At 33.5% G+C, this 15112-nt stretch overlaps 1 protein-coding gene across 2 annotated transcripts in view; it reads left to right on the plus strand.

Moving 5' to 3' along the window:
• The window catches only part of NOVA1 (NOVA alternative splicing regulator 1), a 150065-nt gene that overhangs the window by 115693 nt on the left and 19260 nt on the right, over positions 1 to 15112 (plus strand). The window contains exon 4 of one of the 2 annotated variants that reach the window (XM_086462908.1): positions 7348 to 7419. The exons of the other annotated variant lie outside the window; for it this stretch is intronic. Within the exon in view, the coding sequence (XP_086319034.1) occupies positions 7348 to 7419 (72 nt within the window). The remainder of the gene's footprint in view (positions 1 to 7347; positions 7420 to 15112) is intronic. 2 annotated transcript variants of the gene reach the window in all.

Consider the following 15112-nt stretch of genomic DNA (forward strand, 5'->3'; position numbering starts at 1 on the left):
TTGTAATTAGCATACAAATCTTTAAATTTCACCTCTAAATTAATAGCAACACCCATGAACAATGGAAAAGGCTGTATAACGTGGTCTTATCACATCACCTTCTTCAGAAACTATTGCAACTTCTTTGTATGCTAGTTGAATTTTCCTTCCAGCCTTCAGTTGTTTTACAAGTAGCAGGTGGTGTGGCAGCCTGTCCAGGAAGCACATGGAATCAAAGATGGCCATTGCAGAACTGTGCATTATATGGAAGGAAAGATGTGTGATCTTATACTTAATGGCTTTAAGCAGCAGTTTGCACTGTCTGGCCTTCCGAGATCCATTCCAACTTGAATCATTCTCTGATTCTGTGAAAAGTTTAGCTATTGAAGCGTGGACAAAGGTTTTAGAATTTCTTCCTTGAAAATCTAGGGTGAAACTTTGACATATAGAACTTCCAATTAATACTTTAATTGGATCCAGTTTCATTTCAGTTTTTTCAGTAGATCATTAACCTCTTGTGAGTCTTTAACTTCTCTTCATTAATCATGGTCCCAGACGTATTCAAAATCTGCAAAACTGAATGTCTGAACTCGGATTTGTAAATCCACATTTTTCTAGTGCAAATGACTACTTTTACTTTGGAAATGCTGACCAACAAAAAAAAAAGTTGAAATGTTCATAATTTTTAAATAAAAAGTTTTACTTTGACGTGCTTAAGTAGAACCTGATGTTAAGATTACAGTTCTGAAAATAATGGCTTAAATAGAGTGTTTTTTAATGGTTTATGAGATCTTCAAACTATAAACACTCAGTAGACTTCATAGAATCATAGAATGGTTTGGGTTGGAAGGGACCTTAAAGATCACCTACTTCCAACCCCCACGGGCAGGGACACCTCAAAGCCCCATCCAACCTGGTCTTGAACATTTCCAGGGAGGGGCAGCCACAGCTTCTCTGGGCAACCTGTTCTAGTGTCTCATCACCCTCACAGGGAGAATTTCTTCCTAATATCTAATCTAAATCTTCCTTCTTTCAGTTTGAAACCATTACCCCTCGTCCTATCAGTACAATCCCTACATATCACTGTGTATACATATATATACACACCAATAAAAAGTCTGTCCACATCTTTCGTGTAGGTCCCCTTTAAGTACTGGAAGGCCACTGTAAGGTCTCCCTGTAGCCTTCTCTTCTCCAGGCTGAACACCACCAACTGTCTCAGCCTGTCCTCACAGGGCAGGTGCTCCAGCCCCCTGATATCTTCATGGCCCTCCCCCGGACCCAGTCGAGCAGTTTCATGTCTGTCTTGTGCTGGAGGTCCCAGAGCTGGACTCAGCACTGCAGATGGGGGTCTCACAAGAGCAGAGTAGAGGGGGAGGATCACCTCCCTCAGCCTTCTGGCCACACCTCTTGATGCAGCCCAGGATGCAATTGGCTTTCTGGGCTGTGAGCGCACATTGCTGGCTTGTATTCAGTTTTTCATCCACCAGAACCCCCAAGTCCGTCCTTCGTTAAGAAACCTTCACTGGTTTCTTAAAATGCCTCTCCCTTCTGGTAAGCCTTTCTTCTTTTTATCATACATTTAAGGCAACAGTCTTCACCTGGATGAACCTTACTATATTCCAGATTATGAGAAAATAGCTCTACGTTTTTCATTTGCAGTAAATAATAAGTAGTTTTGTAGATCACTGTGTCTCTTTATCTGGTCAACAATTTCTCATAAACTTTTCTCACTTTGAACATAGGTGAAGAATCACACCAGTTATTATTCTGCAATGAATAAGATGATATGCAGGTGTGTTTAGAAGTTGTGAGGACAAAAAAAAAAATTACTAGAGAGACAGTTCTGTACATCAGACCCCATGACAAAAGTTTAACATTCCATAAAAATATATATACACCATATCCAGTCGCTTGTGTGCCCTTGACTTAATTCTGGTGCCAGGTCACTGTTTTTAATTTTCTGTTTTGGTTCACCAGTGTTGGATATAATAATATGTATGCAAAAGCGTGTTTTATGAACACAATTAACTCTGTAGCTGATGATTAACTCTTCATCATATGTGTTTCAAAAGTGGAATGTAAATAGAAGGTTTTGTTAGGGGATGAACAGCAGCATTCAACATTGCATACTTTTTCAACAGTGTTCTGATTTTTAAGAAAATTCTTAAGTTATCTCAAGCCTGTTAATGGCTTTGTAGTTTTGGTGGTATTTTTCCAAATCCCAAAGTAGCCCAGAATCTAAAGGTGACATTTTCTTTCCTTCTAGGACCTAGGGTTTTTTTGACATGAATCTTAGACCCATATCTTCTTATGTGTTTTGATGCCTGTGCCTGGTTACTTACATGAGTTTTCTGGTATTTCTGTATAACAACACCAGATCTTGTAGTAGTTCTGTCTTACTGTGACAAGTTTTGAGGAAAGAGATAGTCTTGATTTTTCTTTGTCCATTTTACTGTAATCTTCATCCTAAATTATTCCCTCCAACCAGATTTGTTCTGATGATCCAAATGGCACCTGCGGGTTTGCTTTAAGCTTCTTACCCCTTCTTGTCCCCAGACAAAATGTGCAATAATCGTTCTTTTACATCATACTTACCACACTTCTTTCATTTTTCGAAGACAAGTCCTGCAGAGTTCATAAATACAGATAAATTACCATTATAGACACCTATAGGTAAGCGTTACATCTGTATATGCTTGCTTGTTTAGTCTTTTTGTATTGCCCTATGCCCTGTGTATTCTTTTGCACAAAAGCAAAACCAAATGCAAAGAGGCCAAACTATCATCAGAATGTATTTTATTTGTTCTTTGCAGAAGTGAAAAGGTAGCAAGTAAAATTAGATCACTGAAGTCATCAAATAAAGTATTAATCCTTGATTGTTTCTTTTTCCAAATTTCATTTTTGAAATGTGTTGTATGTTTATGCAGTCATCAGTGAGATGAGAATCATTTGCCAAATTTACAGATTAAAGGAGATCACAGCAGATGAAAAGATGATTCAATATGTTTAGCAAAGCAAGTGATCTGTTCAGAAAGGCTCACCTCTGATACTGTTGAAAGTCTAGTAAGTCAGTCTTTTATTTTGTTCAGCACAATGGGGCCTTGCAGTGCTCTCTGTTTCTCGTTTTAACTGCAGAAGGTATTCAACTATTTAATACAATTCAAAAAACATGCCACCTTTTCTTAAAGTGCATTAAAATACTGGCTTAAGCAAATTCATTTTGTCATGACATTAATTTCAGTGATTTAAAAGCACCACTATTAATATATACAAGACTGAAACTCAGTATTAGCTTAGTATTAATAGTAATTTAATGTCGGTAATGTTATTACCAAGATTTCCTTTGTTTGGCAAGCCCTGTAGTGAGAAGCTAGAAATTGGTAAGCTGTGAATGCAGTTTCATCTTCACATTTAAATGGTGTTCTTTACATGTTTACATGTCTTTAACCCTGTTTTCAAGTAGTATTTAATTTTCTGCCTTTTCTTTCTCCTCTTCTCTATATAAATATACTAACAGGTACTGAGAATTCAGTTAACTGTCTCAGTGCAAGATTTATTATCTAGGGTGTAAGTACTGAAATTTTTTTAGTGTATATATGTTTGAGGTGTGAGTTGTCATTTATACATAGGTCTGCATTAAGCAATTCATGAAGTCATTGAAAGAGGGCTCAGAGACCTTTTGCAACACTGTGCAGATGAAGTATATGTATTCTATACTGCTGTGATACAGGTGTATCTTCACTCTTCTACTCAAAATATGATGCATGGAAGTATGATGCTTTGACTATCTTTCTGCACCCTTTAGTATGTTGTGCAGCCTGAGAGCAATCTCTCGCAGTATAATCTATTCTTGTGAACAACACAAGGAAGAAGTCTTTTCCTGGACATTCAGAAAATACTACAACTCAGATATGGTTCAAACATAATTTTATTTCTAAAATATTTTATTACATAAAATCTGTTATCTCAAACTTCTGTTCTAGAAGCTTAAAGTAAAAACAAACAATGCTCTCTTACCTGTAAATACAGTCTTCCATTCGTTGTCTCATAAGTAGCAAGAAAGGAAATAATATTTGAGAAAACAGAGAAGACCAATTTCGTCATGTCTTGGACTATACTATTCAAGATACAGCTTAAAAAAACCTCACGAGTCTTAGAAGTGGTGTGTGGTAGAAATTCTGACTGGCTTTTTTTCTATAACCTTGCCAGCAGGCAACCTGCAGTATCAGGAAATCTTCAAATATAGTATGCATGTTTCAGTCTCAAAAATTGAAACTCTGTCATGTAAATTCATCTTATGATTTCTAATCACTTTCTACATCTCGTTTTCAGAAGCCTAATAACTACTAAATTCAAGTGCTTGCATAATGCAAAACACTTGCCAAATTTTAAGAAAATTATTCTGTGCTGCGTAATAAATCAAAATTGTTGAGCTCTGTCCAACTTTCTTTAAGAAGTAGTTTTGCCTAGAAGTTCTTGCAAAGCAATTGAGAGTGTGTCAATAAATTACTTATCAGCTGGTGGAAATTCAATACAAAATCCAAATGCCTGTGGTGGATTTTTTCATTATTATTTTTGAGAAATCACTTTGTGTTGCTTTAATATTGAAGAAATAAAAAAATGTGTCTCCATAAATTAATGTCTCCAGAATTATATAAAAACATGAAAAGTAATGAAAATATATATGTATATGCACACTTTTATAGATATATATGTAGATATATATAAAAAAAATAAAAGCAGTTATGTCAGTAAACAAAGTAGTAGAGATTAAGCCTCAAAACCAAACTGATGTACAAAGAAAAACACAAAACAAAAAACCTTATTGCTGTTTTCAGTATTTTATCATTGATATGTATATTTGGAAAAAACGTTTATGCCCATACTTTATTCTTGTTTGTTAATACAGTTGTTTTGCTTTTAAATGTTTTTATCTTTTTTCCATTGTACTTAAAAAAAAAGCTTTTGCTAAAATGGCATAGAAAATGCTTCTACTTAATGGATTTTATAGTTCAACAGTAACCTGAAATTATTGTCACTTCTTTTTCAATGCGGCCATATAGTTCTGTGCTTTAGAAAGATTGATATGAATTGAAAACTGAGATGCTTCCAGTTTCTTGAATTACTTGTGGTATCAGTGATTAGATCATTATAGAGTGTTGAAGTATTCTACATATTTTCTTATAAATCCACTGGTTACACTTAGTAACACTTGTGAAGAATAAACTATCTTTCATTTTATTAATTAGCCTAGCATACCAAAACAATATACAATAAAGTACTCCCTAGTTAGCAGTGGTGCTGATCAAACAAGCTATCAGATAACTGAAATATTTTAGTCAAATTATAGCTTCGGAGTTTTGCTGAAGAATAGTAACATTTTTTTTTTTTTTCAGGATGAGAGTTTAGTATATAACTATAGTAAAGAAAAGCTATCAGGATAAGTTAGTCCTCCATTCTATTTGGCTGGCTTTTTTTTTTTGTGTGTGGTTTTTTTGGGGGGAGGTTATTTATTTATTTATTTTCTTTGTTTGATTTTGGTTTTTTGGGTTTTTTCCTGTTAGAGTTCAAATAATGAAAATCAGTTCATTACAACTTCAGACTTTAGTAAGAGAGATACTGCATCATCCCACTAAAATCAGAAGTATAAATGAATAGGGTTAGCCAGGTACAATCGTGGAATATGACATTTCTTTTCCTAAATAATTCTAACCCCTCGAAATGGACCCATGTTCTGTACAGAAAGACATGGGAGAATTCTTTATAATTGTCTTGATTTTCACAATGTATAACGTCTGCTACCAATAACATTTTGTCAAGCTACATATTTTTCATAATGCTCTATACATGGTAGTATTTTTTACTTAAACCTCTTGAAAAAGTCCCAGTTGATGCTTAAGCTGTATATGTTTTATTTTTGTTTTTACTGTTCTATAACGAGTTACAAGTTGGAAACACAAAACAAGGATCTATATTTTAAGATATTTTTTTTCCTGTTTTGGCTGCTTGTTTATGTACAAACTGTGAAAAAATGGATCTTCAAATTGCTTAACATACAACTTAAATATTTGTGTGTGCATATGTACAAGCCCGTATTTTGCTAATACACAACTTTATGCATTCACAGTGTCCAGCTTTCTCATATGCATTAAGAGTTTTAGTGCAAAAGTATGTATACCTATTTTATGAGGGACTGTCAATGATTGTAAGTAACGGAAACAGCTGAAAGTGTGAAATTTTGCTTCATTTATTTCTAGATAGTTTTCTCTTCTAACTATATGACCATATGATAAATCACATTGTATAGCATTTTAACATCTTATTTCTTAAAGTAAAGGTAGTGTAATTTTGGGTATCTTATAATATTTATATATTACAAAGATGTCAAAAAACATGCTCTGAATAGTATTGTATGTTATGTTTTGAAAATTGGAATTTTACATTTTCACTACATTTATAAAGAGAAGAGTTATTCTGTCAGGATCAAATACTTTTTAAAAAAAAGAAATGTGTATATAAAAATTTTAAACAGAGCAGTGCTTTTCTGATATGTTCAAGAATTAATGTTAAGCGTATGTATATTATATAGAAAACATGATCAATAAATATGACTCTTAATTCTTTTTTGTGTTTATTTTGAACACAGGCCTGATAAGTTGTTAACCTTTGCTCAACTAAATGAACATTTTTAACGCTAATCATAAATATGTTGTAGTAATTTGTTGTGAAGGTATTAGTTGCATGTTCATCCATCATGCAATTGATGTTTACATTTTTTCACCTGCCCCTTGATTAAAAAAGATCAATGAATATTTTAGTATTTAGTCTATTGCTAAAAACCCAGTAGCTTCAGTGTAATTATTCTAAGATCTGGAAAACAGTTTGCTGGCTATGGTCCGTGCTATAGAATGGTGCATTATAGGGTACCAAAGTAAATGTCTCTTAACTTCTTTCAGACGTTGGCCCTGTTTGTTTGTAGACTGATGACTGTTTCTAGTGTGCTCATTGAACTTGCTGGAATTTTTGTTTACTATAGTCTTCATTTTCCCCAAGAGGAGGAGAGAGGAAAGAATATATTCCTCATGTGGTCAGCATATGTTTGAGTATTTATGTGACTTCACCATCTTAATTTCAAGTCATGAATTTGTTTTTACATGCATAAGCATGCATATTTACATGCATTATTTATCCAATTGACTTTAAATTCCATTAAGTTCCAATGAGTAGGAGAAAGATTTTATCCTAGGCATTTTTTATTTATTTTAATTTTCTAGTTATGTTACTTTTGTTGGTTTATTTATTTTTTTAACTGTTCAGTCTAAGGCTTGTAAAGGTTGATTTGCTCCTGAACTGCTTTGTTCCCAGACATTGCCATCTTCCCCAACTACCACCAAGTCCTCTCCATCTGATCCCATGACCACCTCCAGAGCCAATCAGGTACAGTATCATCCTACCATCTACACCATACTTTTCACGGGTGACAGCTTGCAAACTGGAGAAAAAGATATGGTGGGTTAAGGATTTATTCGTTCATTCACATATATACACCCATAACCATAGATATCTAACTCTTACTAGAAATTGGTAAATTGAATGGAAAACATTTTTCTTCTTTTAATTTGTTTTGTTGTCTTTTTTTAAATCTCTGATGAAAGCAAAGTATCTTGTAAAATAGTCTTTTTTTAAATTTGATTTGATTAATAAATAGCAAGGATACACGCTGGTGTCTGTAGACAAAGTAACTCTTGGTATATGTATGTTTATGTATATATGCACACACGTATTTACTTCCTGGATCACTTATAAATTATAATGGAATTACCCCTAAAACTATGTTTAATTAGCTGGATATCAACCTAGGAACGGCAAACAGACTCCTTTCTTTGTCTATTTACTTTAAGAATTTTGAAATGTGTTTGTGGACAGTAACACAGGGGCATTATTTAAATAGTGTATGTAATAAAAAAATAGATTTGAAATTAAAATGTATTGATGAAGAATGACATAAAATTGTCTCTAAAAACATACTAAACACATCTAAGTAAGTTTAATTCATGTCTTATTTTTAAATGCATAAGCTGTGCTTTTAACAGTGTTTAAATTACACTCATTTGTTTCTCTTTTAACTGGAAAAGAAATCTCTCTGGTTCATTATGTCCACAAATTATCATACTGTGTATCTTTTTGCCTTCCCTATGCAAATTGTTAAAATTACTTCATACCGTGTTTTTTAGAATGGATTCATGCTTAATGAATACCTTATTAATTTTTTTAATGTACTGTTAAACAATGTACTTTGTGTTCAAACAATGTAAGTATTCAGTATGTGTTAACAGTTTTTAACACACAATCTTAAGATAGCTGAATGCTTCTATCCGATCTTGCACAAATTAGATCAAATACCAGAAAAGTTTTCTTCACAGCAAGCTCATTTTCCCTGGAAGTTAACATGCTTATTAATTACTGGTCCTCTGACATCTTGTGAACTGCTTAGAACTTGCTGGCTGTATGAACAAGCAATTTAACATACAACAGAACGCAAGCATATTAAAATAGTATGTCTTTGGTCAACACATGGCTATCTGTTGAAAGGGACATCTAATACAGAAAGTAATGAAATTTAGAGAGAAACTGTACAGATGGAAGAACTACTAAGAAAAATACAAATTGTGGTATCCCTCACTTCAATTTAAAAGCCTTTTTCATCAGCCTGCTTCCATTCCAACAACAGTTATTTGGCTTAATCATCATTAAACGACAAAGATAAAATCTTTGCCAACAGCTAGACGTATTTTATGAACTGTTCAACGTTTATTATCTCTCTCTTAATTTTAGTATTTTGTGTAGCTTAACTAGAACGTTTTACAAAGGTTGAGCGCACAGATCTTTTTAAAAAGTGTTATTACTATCTTTCTTTTCTGTGTCTTCTTTCTCACTTTTTTTTAAATTATGAGTATATGCTGATGATTATTATTTGGAGGAAAAGGAAGAGGCGCTTTTATTTACAGGAAATACTGTTTGAGCATGTTGTTTAATTAGCGTCAGAGAAGTATCTACTTTGCAGCTCTTCTATGAATTTTGAATTATGAAAATGATAGTGTAGCTTTTACACTTTAAATGACTGTTTAATAGCTAAAAATACCTATTTTTACAGAAAGTTTTTCTATGAGAATATTGTCAAGTGATATAGCTGCATATACAAATTAAGGGCAATGTGTCCTGACTATATCCCACATTACATCTTTTGCTACATTTTGTTCATAACCTGTGTTCAATTCAGTTTTCATACAAATAACCAAGATCTCTTTTGAACAGCATTAGATTTCTATATATGAAGTGTAGTGAGTTCCTTAAGTGACTTTTGCAACTACTTTTATCATGAACCCTTGAAATTCCTACTGATTTATAATTATTTTATGCCTCCTAGTATTTCCTAGTGGTTTCTAGCCATTCCAGCAGGAAGCACAAAGCACATGAAAGGCAATTAAGGCCTTTCTGTTCATTCCAGTGATAAGTGACGTAGCTGGCAATTGTTCCCAGGCTGTAGTAGTGATTAGCATTCAGCACCAGTGTATCTACAAGCATCTGCACTGCGGCTGTCACACGAAAATAGGTTCCAACACAGTAATCTCAAACCTGTCAGTAGTCATGCAATAGGAGAGTGTTAGAGAACAACAACAAATGTTTGTTTTTATATATGGCTGTGTAAGGTAATTCTCAATAGAAAACAACTGTTCAGGTACGGGATTTCTCACAAAATTTGATATTAGGATAACAGGAAGGAGCTTATTGAACTGGATGGAAGTCAGGAAGTTTAGTCTTAAGGTGTAATATAAATTCACAGCACACCTTGTTGTGTGGCTATAGTAGCATATTAGGCTTAAGATCACTCAATTTTCTATAATAATTTAATTATCCAAATTGATATTTTATATCAAAGATTAGTAAGCTGATTAAGCAAGGTTTAAGTAATACTTAATGCTGTGTTGCTGTTGGAGTGAAATTTTTAAACTGGGTTGGAGGACTCCCCATAAGTCATATCAATCAGAGGACTGTCAAGTATGTGTGCTGATAAGCATACCTGGTGTGATCCCGTGCCACTGACGAGCATGTCAGTTGTATTCTCCTGACGGAGTGGGCAGAACAATTTCTAGGCACACTTTTTACTGCAAGAGGAAAATAGCTCTGCCAACAGAGGTCAGAGGAAGCTGGACAGGAAATCTGTCTTGTATTATGGCTTCCTTTTAATGACTCACTTTGCCTCCATGCAGATGAGATCATAACTCCTTTGTATGGTGATTTCGTCTTTTGATGATTTTTTTTTTTTTTTAAATTCAGTCTTCATGAAACTACTCATTTTATGATTCTCAAGAAGAGGATAGTCTCTAAAATGTCTTATACAGTGGAAGAAAACAATTTCTTCAGAACTATCATGTGTTGTGTTGTATTGAATTGCCATGGACGTAACACAAATCTCTGCGTTCGAAGTGTTTTTTTCTTTAGTTCTTTGTTCCAGGAAGACACACATCTGCCAATATTATTGTTGTAAATGTCTTGTTTATTTTTTCAATAGAACTTCCTTGTGCCTTTGTTCACATTAAAAAATCATACACTGCAAACTTCCCAAGGAAGAACAAACCAAAGGGGCAGTATGTCAAATTATTTGACATGTCAAATAATTTTTTTTTTTTTTCCTCCTCCTGTCTGCCTATCACTGAAAAGAACTCAATCTTTCCGTACTTTTAGACTTCTGTGTTACCCTCTCATGAATTTTGTCGGAGCACTGACAGACATATAGCTACAGTGGTGAAACTGTTCTGCTGACACCCCTGGAACTGGCAGAATATAGCTTCACTTTTATTTACCAGAAGAAGCAAATAAATTTTACTTTTTCACAATACACTGCAAGTGGGAATTTCGTCTCAAAAGTGGTGAATAACGCCATAAACATCACATAAAACATTCTCTTGTACCTTGTAAAGGTACAAGTTTTAGTACTTATTTTAAGTTATGTGACGTTAGATAGACAAGTATTTGTATAATTAAACTCTTTACATATTTTCAGTTGTTTACAAGATTATTTTTTTTCTTGTTATCTGCTTGCTTTACTGATGTTACTATCATTTTAGAGGGCAAAATCATGAATGATATAAACTGAAGCTTTGTATTTCTTCTTTGTCTGTTTGATGTTCACCTATAAATGCAGATGCAAACCCCTGCATGTTCCCTTCTCCAATCCTCCATTTTTCCATGAGACTGATACCGCTGCTGACCTTTACTACTGTCTGTAAGATCATAAAAGGCCAAAAGACATATTCCCACTTAGAAGTGAGTCAGGAGAGTGACTGGGTAGGAGTCTTTTCCACTACGCTTATCGTTTAGATAGGCTTAATGTCAGTAATGTAATAGCATTTATCATCACAAACTTTGTGTCATTAAATTACTATATAAACTTTCTTTTATTTTTAATTTTTAAATGCACTATTTTTTCCCATGGCATTTTTTTTTTTACAATTATACTTTCTATTTTGCCTGTTGTTGCACCTGAAACTCTTATTTTTTCATTTAGTATACTGTAATATAAATTTTGTGGAGTGCGGATAGGTATCGTCCATTCAGTCCTCAAGGTTTACAGTTTTTTGGAGCATATCCATGTCATCTGGTTGCAGCAATATCTGTAATAAATAATACTTTTTCAGCCTTTTGGCATGATGGGACTGAGCCAGTCATCTTGGTACTGCACGTACCCAGCAGGTACAGCACAAGCATGTGGCCATTACAATCTTGGTATTAGGAATTTGTACTTTTGGTTTGTATTGTCTCTTTATGCAAAACCTATAGCTTGCAATGGTATGCAGTAGTACGCGTATAACTAGAGACTGGGGGATTAAGCAATATCTCTAAATTCTAATGATGACTGTAGATGGTCTCCCTCTTTTTTTGACTCTAAAGAACAGTCCTAGCCCTGTCTGTAAAATGACTTGCAGAAGTACAATCTTTTCATTCCTGATGGAGACGTAGAATCTGAAATACAGGCAGTCTGTACAGAATACTGACAGCTTTTAAAGGGTTGATGAACTCATATCACTTACATTTAATATGTAATTTGTTGTGCGAGATGAAGAAGTAGGAAGGAAAGCATCGGTTTAGTCTTCTGTTATCATTAGGACATGGAATTTTAAAATATGTGCAATATCCAAGTTCAAAAGATAAAGTTTTTATCAGTAGATTAATCTTACAGTACAAATAGTGAGTTTTAATGATGATCCTAGGTTAACCTGCTAGCCATTGTAGGCCATCAAGATACTAGCTCTGCTTGCCTTTGACAATTTGACATGAGGGTTATTTAAGATATTCTGTCTCTGAAATTTTAACTGCAATGTTAATCTAATTTCAATTCCCTAATTTTGATGTCATTTCTTACACTGGTATTGGGAAAATCTGTTTTCTTTTTGGGTCTGCCACAGATTGACTGATGCTGGATTGTATCACTTAATCTTTCCAAATCTCAGTACTGTGTATTTAAAAGAAAAGTCAATATAAAGTTACTTAGTATTCTGATAAAAGGTGCTGTAGAATTAAAAAAAAGTTATTGCTTTAGCTTGATTGTTCAGAATATTTGTTTTGGCAGTTTTCTGAGAGATAACAATTTGACCTTTTTTCAACCTGTCAGATTTGTCACTGATAAATACAACCATTTTATTTGCATCCAGAAAGTGATATCCAAGTTCCACATACAAAAGTAATACGCTGTTTGGAAAAGACTTCATCTAATAGACAATGTTTCATATGAACCCATCACTAAAGAATTTAGTACACCGGATTCTAAAATAATAGATATGTGAACACCACAAACATAATAAATTATTAATATATTAAACAAATATTTTCTTCTAATTATGACATGAAACCACTTCTTTTATTCACAAGTAGATGCATGTGAAGGAAATCAGGTTTGGCACGGCAGTGGTATTCAGAACTATGTAACTGTAAGAAGAAATAGGCCCTGTATTTTACTGACTTTTTCCGGAAGGTCCCCAAACTTACAGTACACTTTTGCCACATACAGAAAAACTCTTCACATAATTTCTCAACATAGTATATCTTTTTGGTTAAGTCTCAGCAAAGACTTTCATCTTCAGTTTTAATAGTTATTCATCTTCACATTCAGGTTCTTTTCTGTTTAGATCTTGCTATTCCTATGATAGACTTACACAGTAATAATTTTGACTCCCCACTGAATATTGTGCATGGTAACAAGGTTGAAAGAAACTGCCTACGTTAGTTAGAAAAACGCTTCTCTTTCTAGTGTGAAAAACCCCTTACATTTCATATTTGTGGATAATTTTATCAGTTGTAAATTCATATCTCTATAAAGTGACCTTTTTGCTTCAATTTAGCAATAAGACAGTAGGTAGTTCATTTTTTGATTACAAGTTGCCAGTGGCACACTGTGGACAACATGTAATAAATAATGTTTGAGATAACATATATAGAAAAGGCTAGGGAGAATTATTCACCTGTTCAAGTGAGAGGTTGAAGTTCCTGTGCTTCAGAGGTAACCTTTCCTGCTGCTTTTCAGCTGAAATGCTTCATTTCACAGTTACACTCTAAGCAGAATTAACCTATAGTTGACAGGCTAACTGTAGATATTTTCTTCTGGTTCTCAGGTTAATATACTACTTTTATTATATTCCTCATGGTCTTTGACCACTTTGCAGTATCTCAGCTCAGCATTCTATTTGCGTTGTCTCTTTAAAATACAAATTTTTTTTTGAAACTATAGAGATTTTTAAATAGCAATTAAAAAAAAATGCAATTCAGTTTGGTATTTTTACTGTTTCTGATTGTCTGTTTCAATTTTCCCCTTTGGACAACTACACAGGTAATTCTTTATGTTCATATTCCTTTATATTGATTTACTTGTTGCCTCTCTTCTCCTCTCTCCCACCGCACATCAGTTTTAGGGTTCACTGTTTATTGTTCCTTTCTTAAATGTGGAGGCAATGTCAGGAGCATTCTTGAGACATGGGGAAAGATGTAGCTTCTTGCTGCTCTCTCTGAATACTACTGGCATATCATTCATAGGATATCATGAATGATCTGCCAGTTGCAATCCTGTAAGTAAAAACATGATTCCACATTTGCATGTCTTGTTTTGATTTTACGGTTGAAAAGAATTAGAATCACTTAGCTTCCTATTTCATCCCCTCTTCAAAAAGATACACTTTCTCGGTTTAATAAGCAGCATTACTATTCCTTTTCTATTAAAATTAATAAATGTCTTAAATTGAATGCTACCTGGTTGTTAGATTTTTTTGTTGTTGTTTTTCCCCATAGATAAAAATCAGGAGGAAAAAAAAAGAGAAAAAATTCATATAAAAGTAAAGCTAAAATACAAGAAAGCAAAGGAACAAACCAATTTCTTCTTTTCTTGTAAGAAAACAGCTTTTAACAAGAAATTACATGGTCACCCCTGTTATGCTTTTATGAAGACTCAGCCTAATGTTGGTTTTAATCCTTACTTTAGTCATTAGGTTTAGAACTTATTAAACGAAATGAATAAAAATAGAATTTTGGAAACATACTAAGGTGATTTAGAGAACATATAAATTCTACTGTAGTGTGAATTTAATGAAGCTTGCTTTTGATCTTAATTTATTTTTAAATCAATGTTACTGCTGTGAATATGCTGAGATTTGAGAGAAAATTTATCACTATACTTTGCTGTATACTTATGATTTGTGTGGAGTTTATTCACTGTAAAATATTTTGGAGTGAACTTGTAAAAGATAATACTTTTTGGACTGAATGGATTTTGCTTTAGACTCTCATGGATATGTTATTCTAGTTGTTTTAAGAGCTAAAAAAAAAAATCTTGCACAGTAATTGAAGATCTTATTCTTTCATTTAAGGATATTTGTAGATATGATATGTAGGTTTTGGCATTTGTCCCTGTCCTTGTACTAAGAAAAGGTCCTATATGCTTATGAAAAAGGATCGTAAGTTGGAGAACAGACATTCTTCTCTTTGCCAAAATATGGTAAAGGTCTTCAGATGTCCTGTCCAAATGTGTGTTTATTTTTTTCATTTTCTTTGTTCCAACTGTTTTAAGCATACTTCTTTTATC

Source organism: Leptosomus discolor, chromosome 3 (assembly GCF_034619465.1).
Source record: "Leptosomus discolor isolate bLepDis1 chromosome 3, bLepDis1.hap2, whole genome shotgun sequence".
NCBI lineage: Eukaryota > Metazoa > Chordata > Aves > Leptosomiformes > Leptosomidae > Leptosomus > Leptosomus discolor.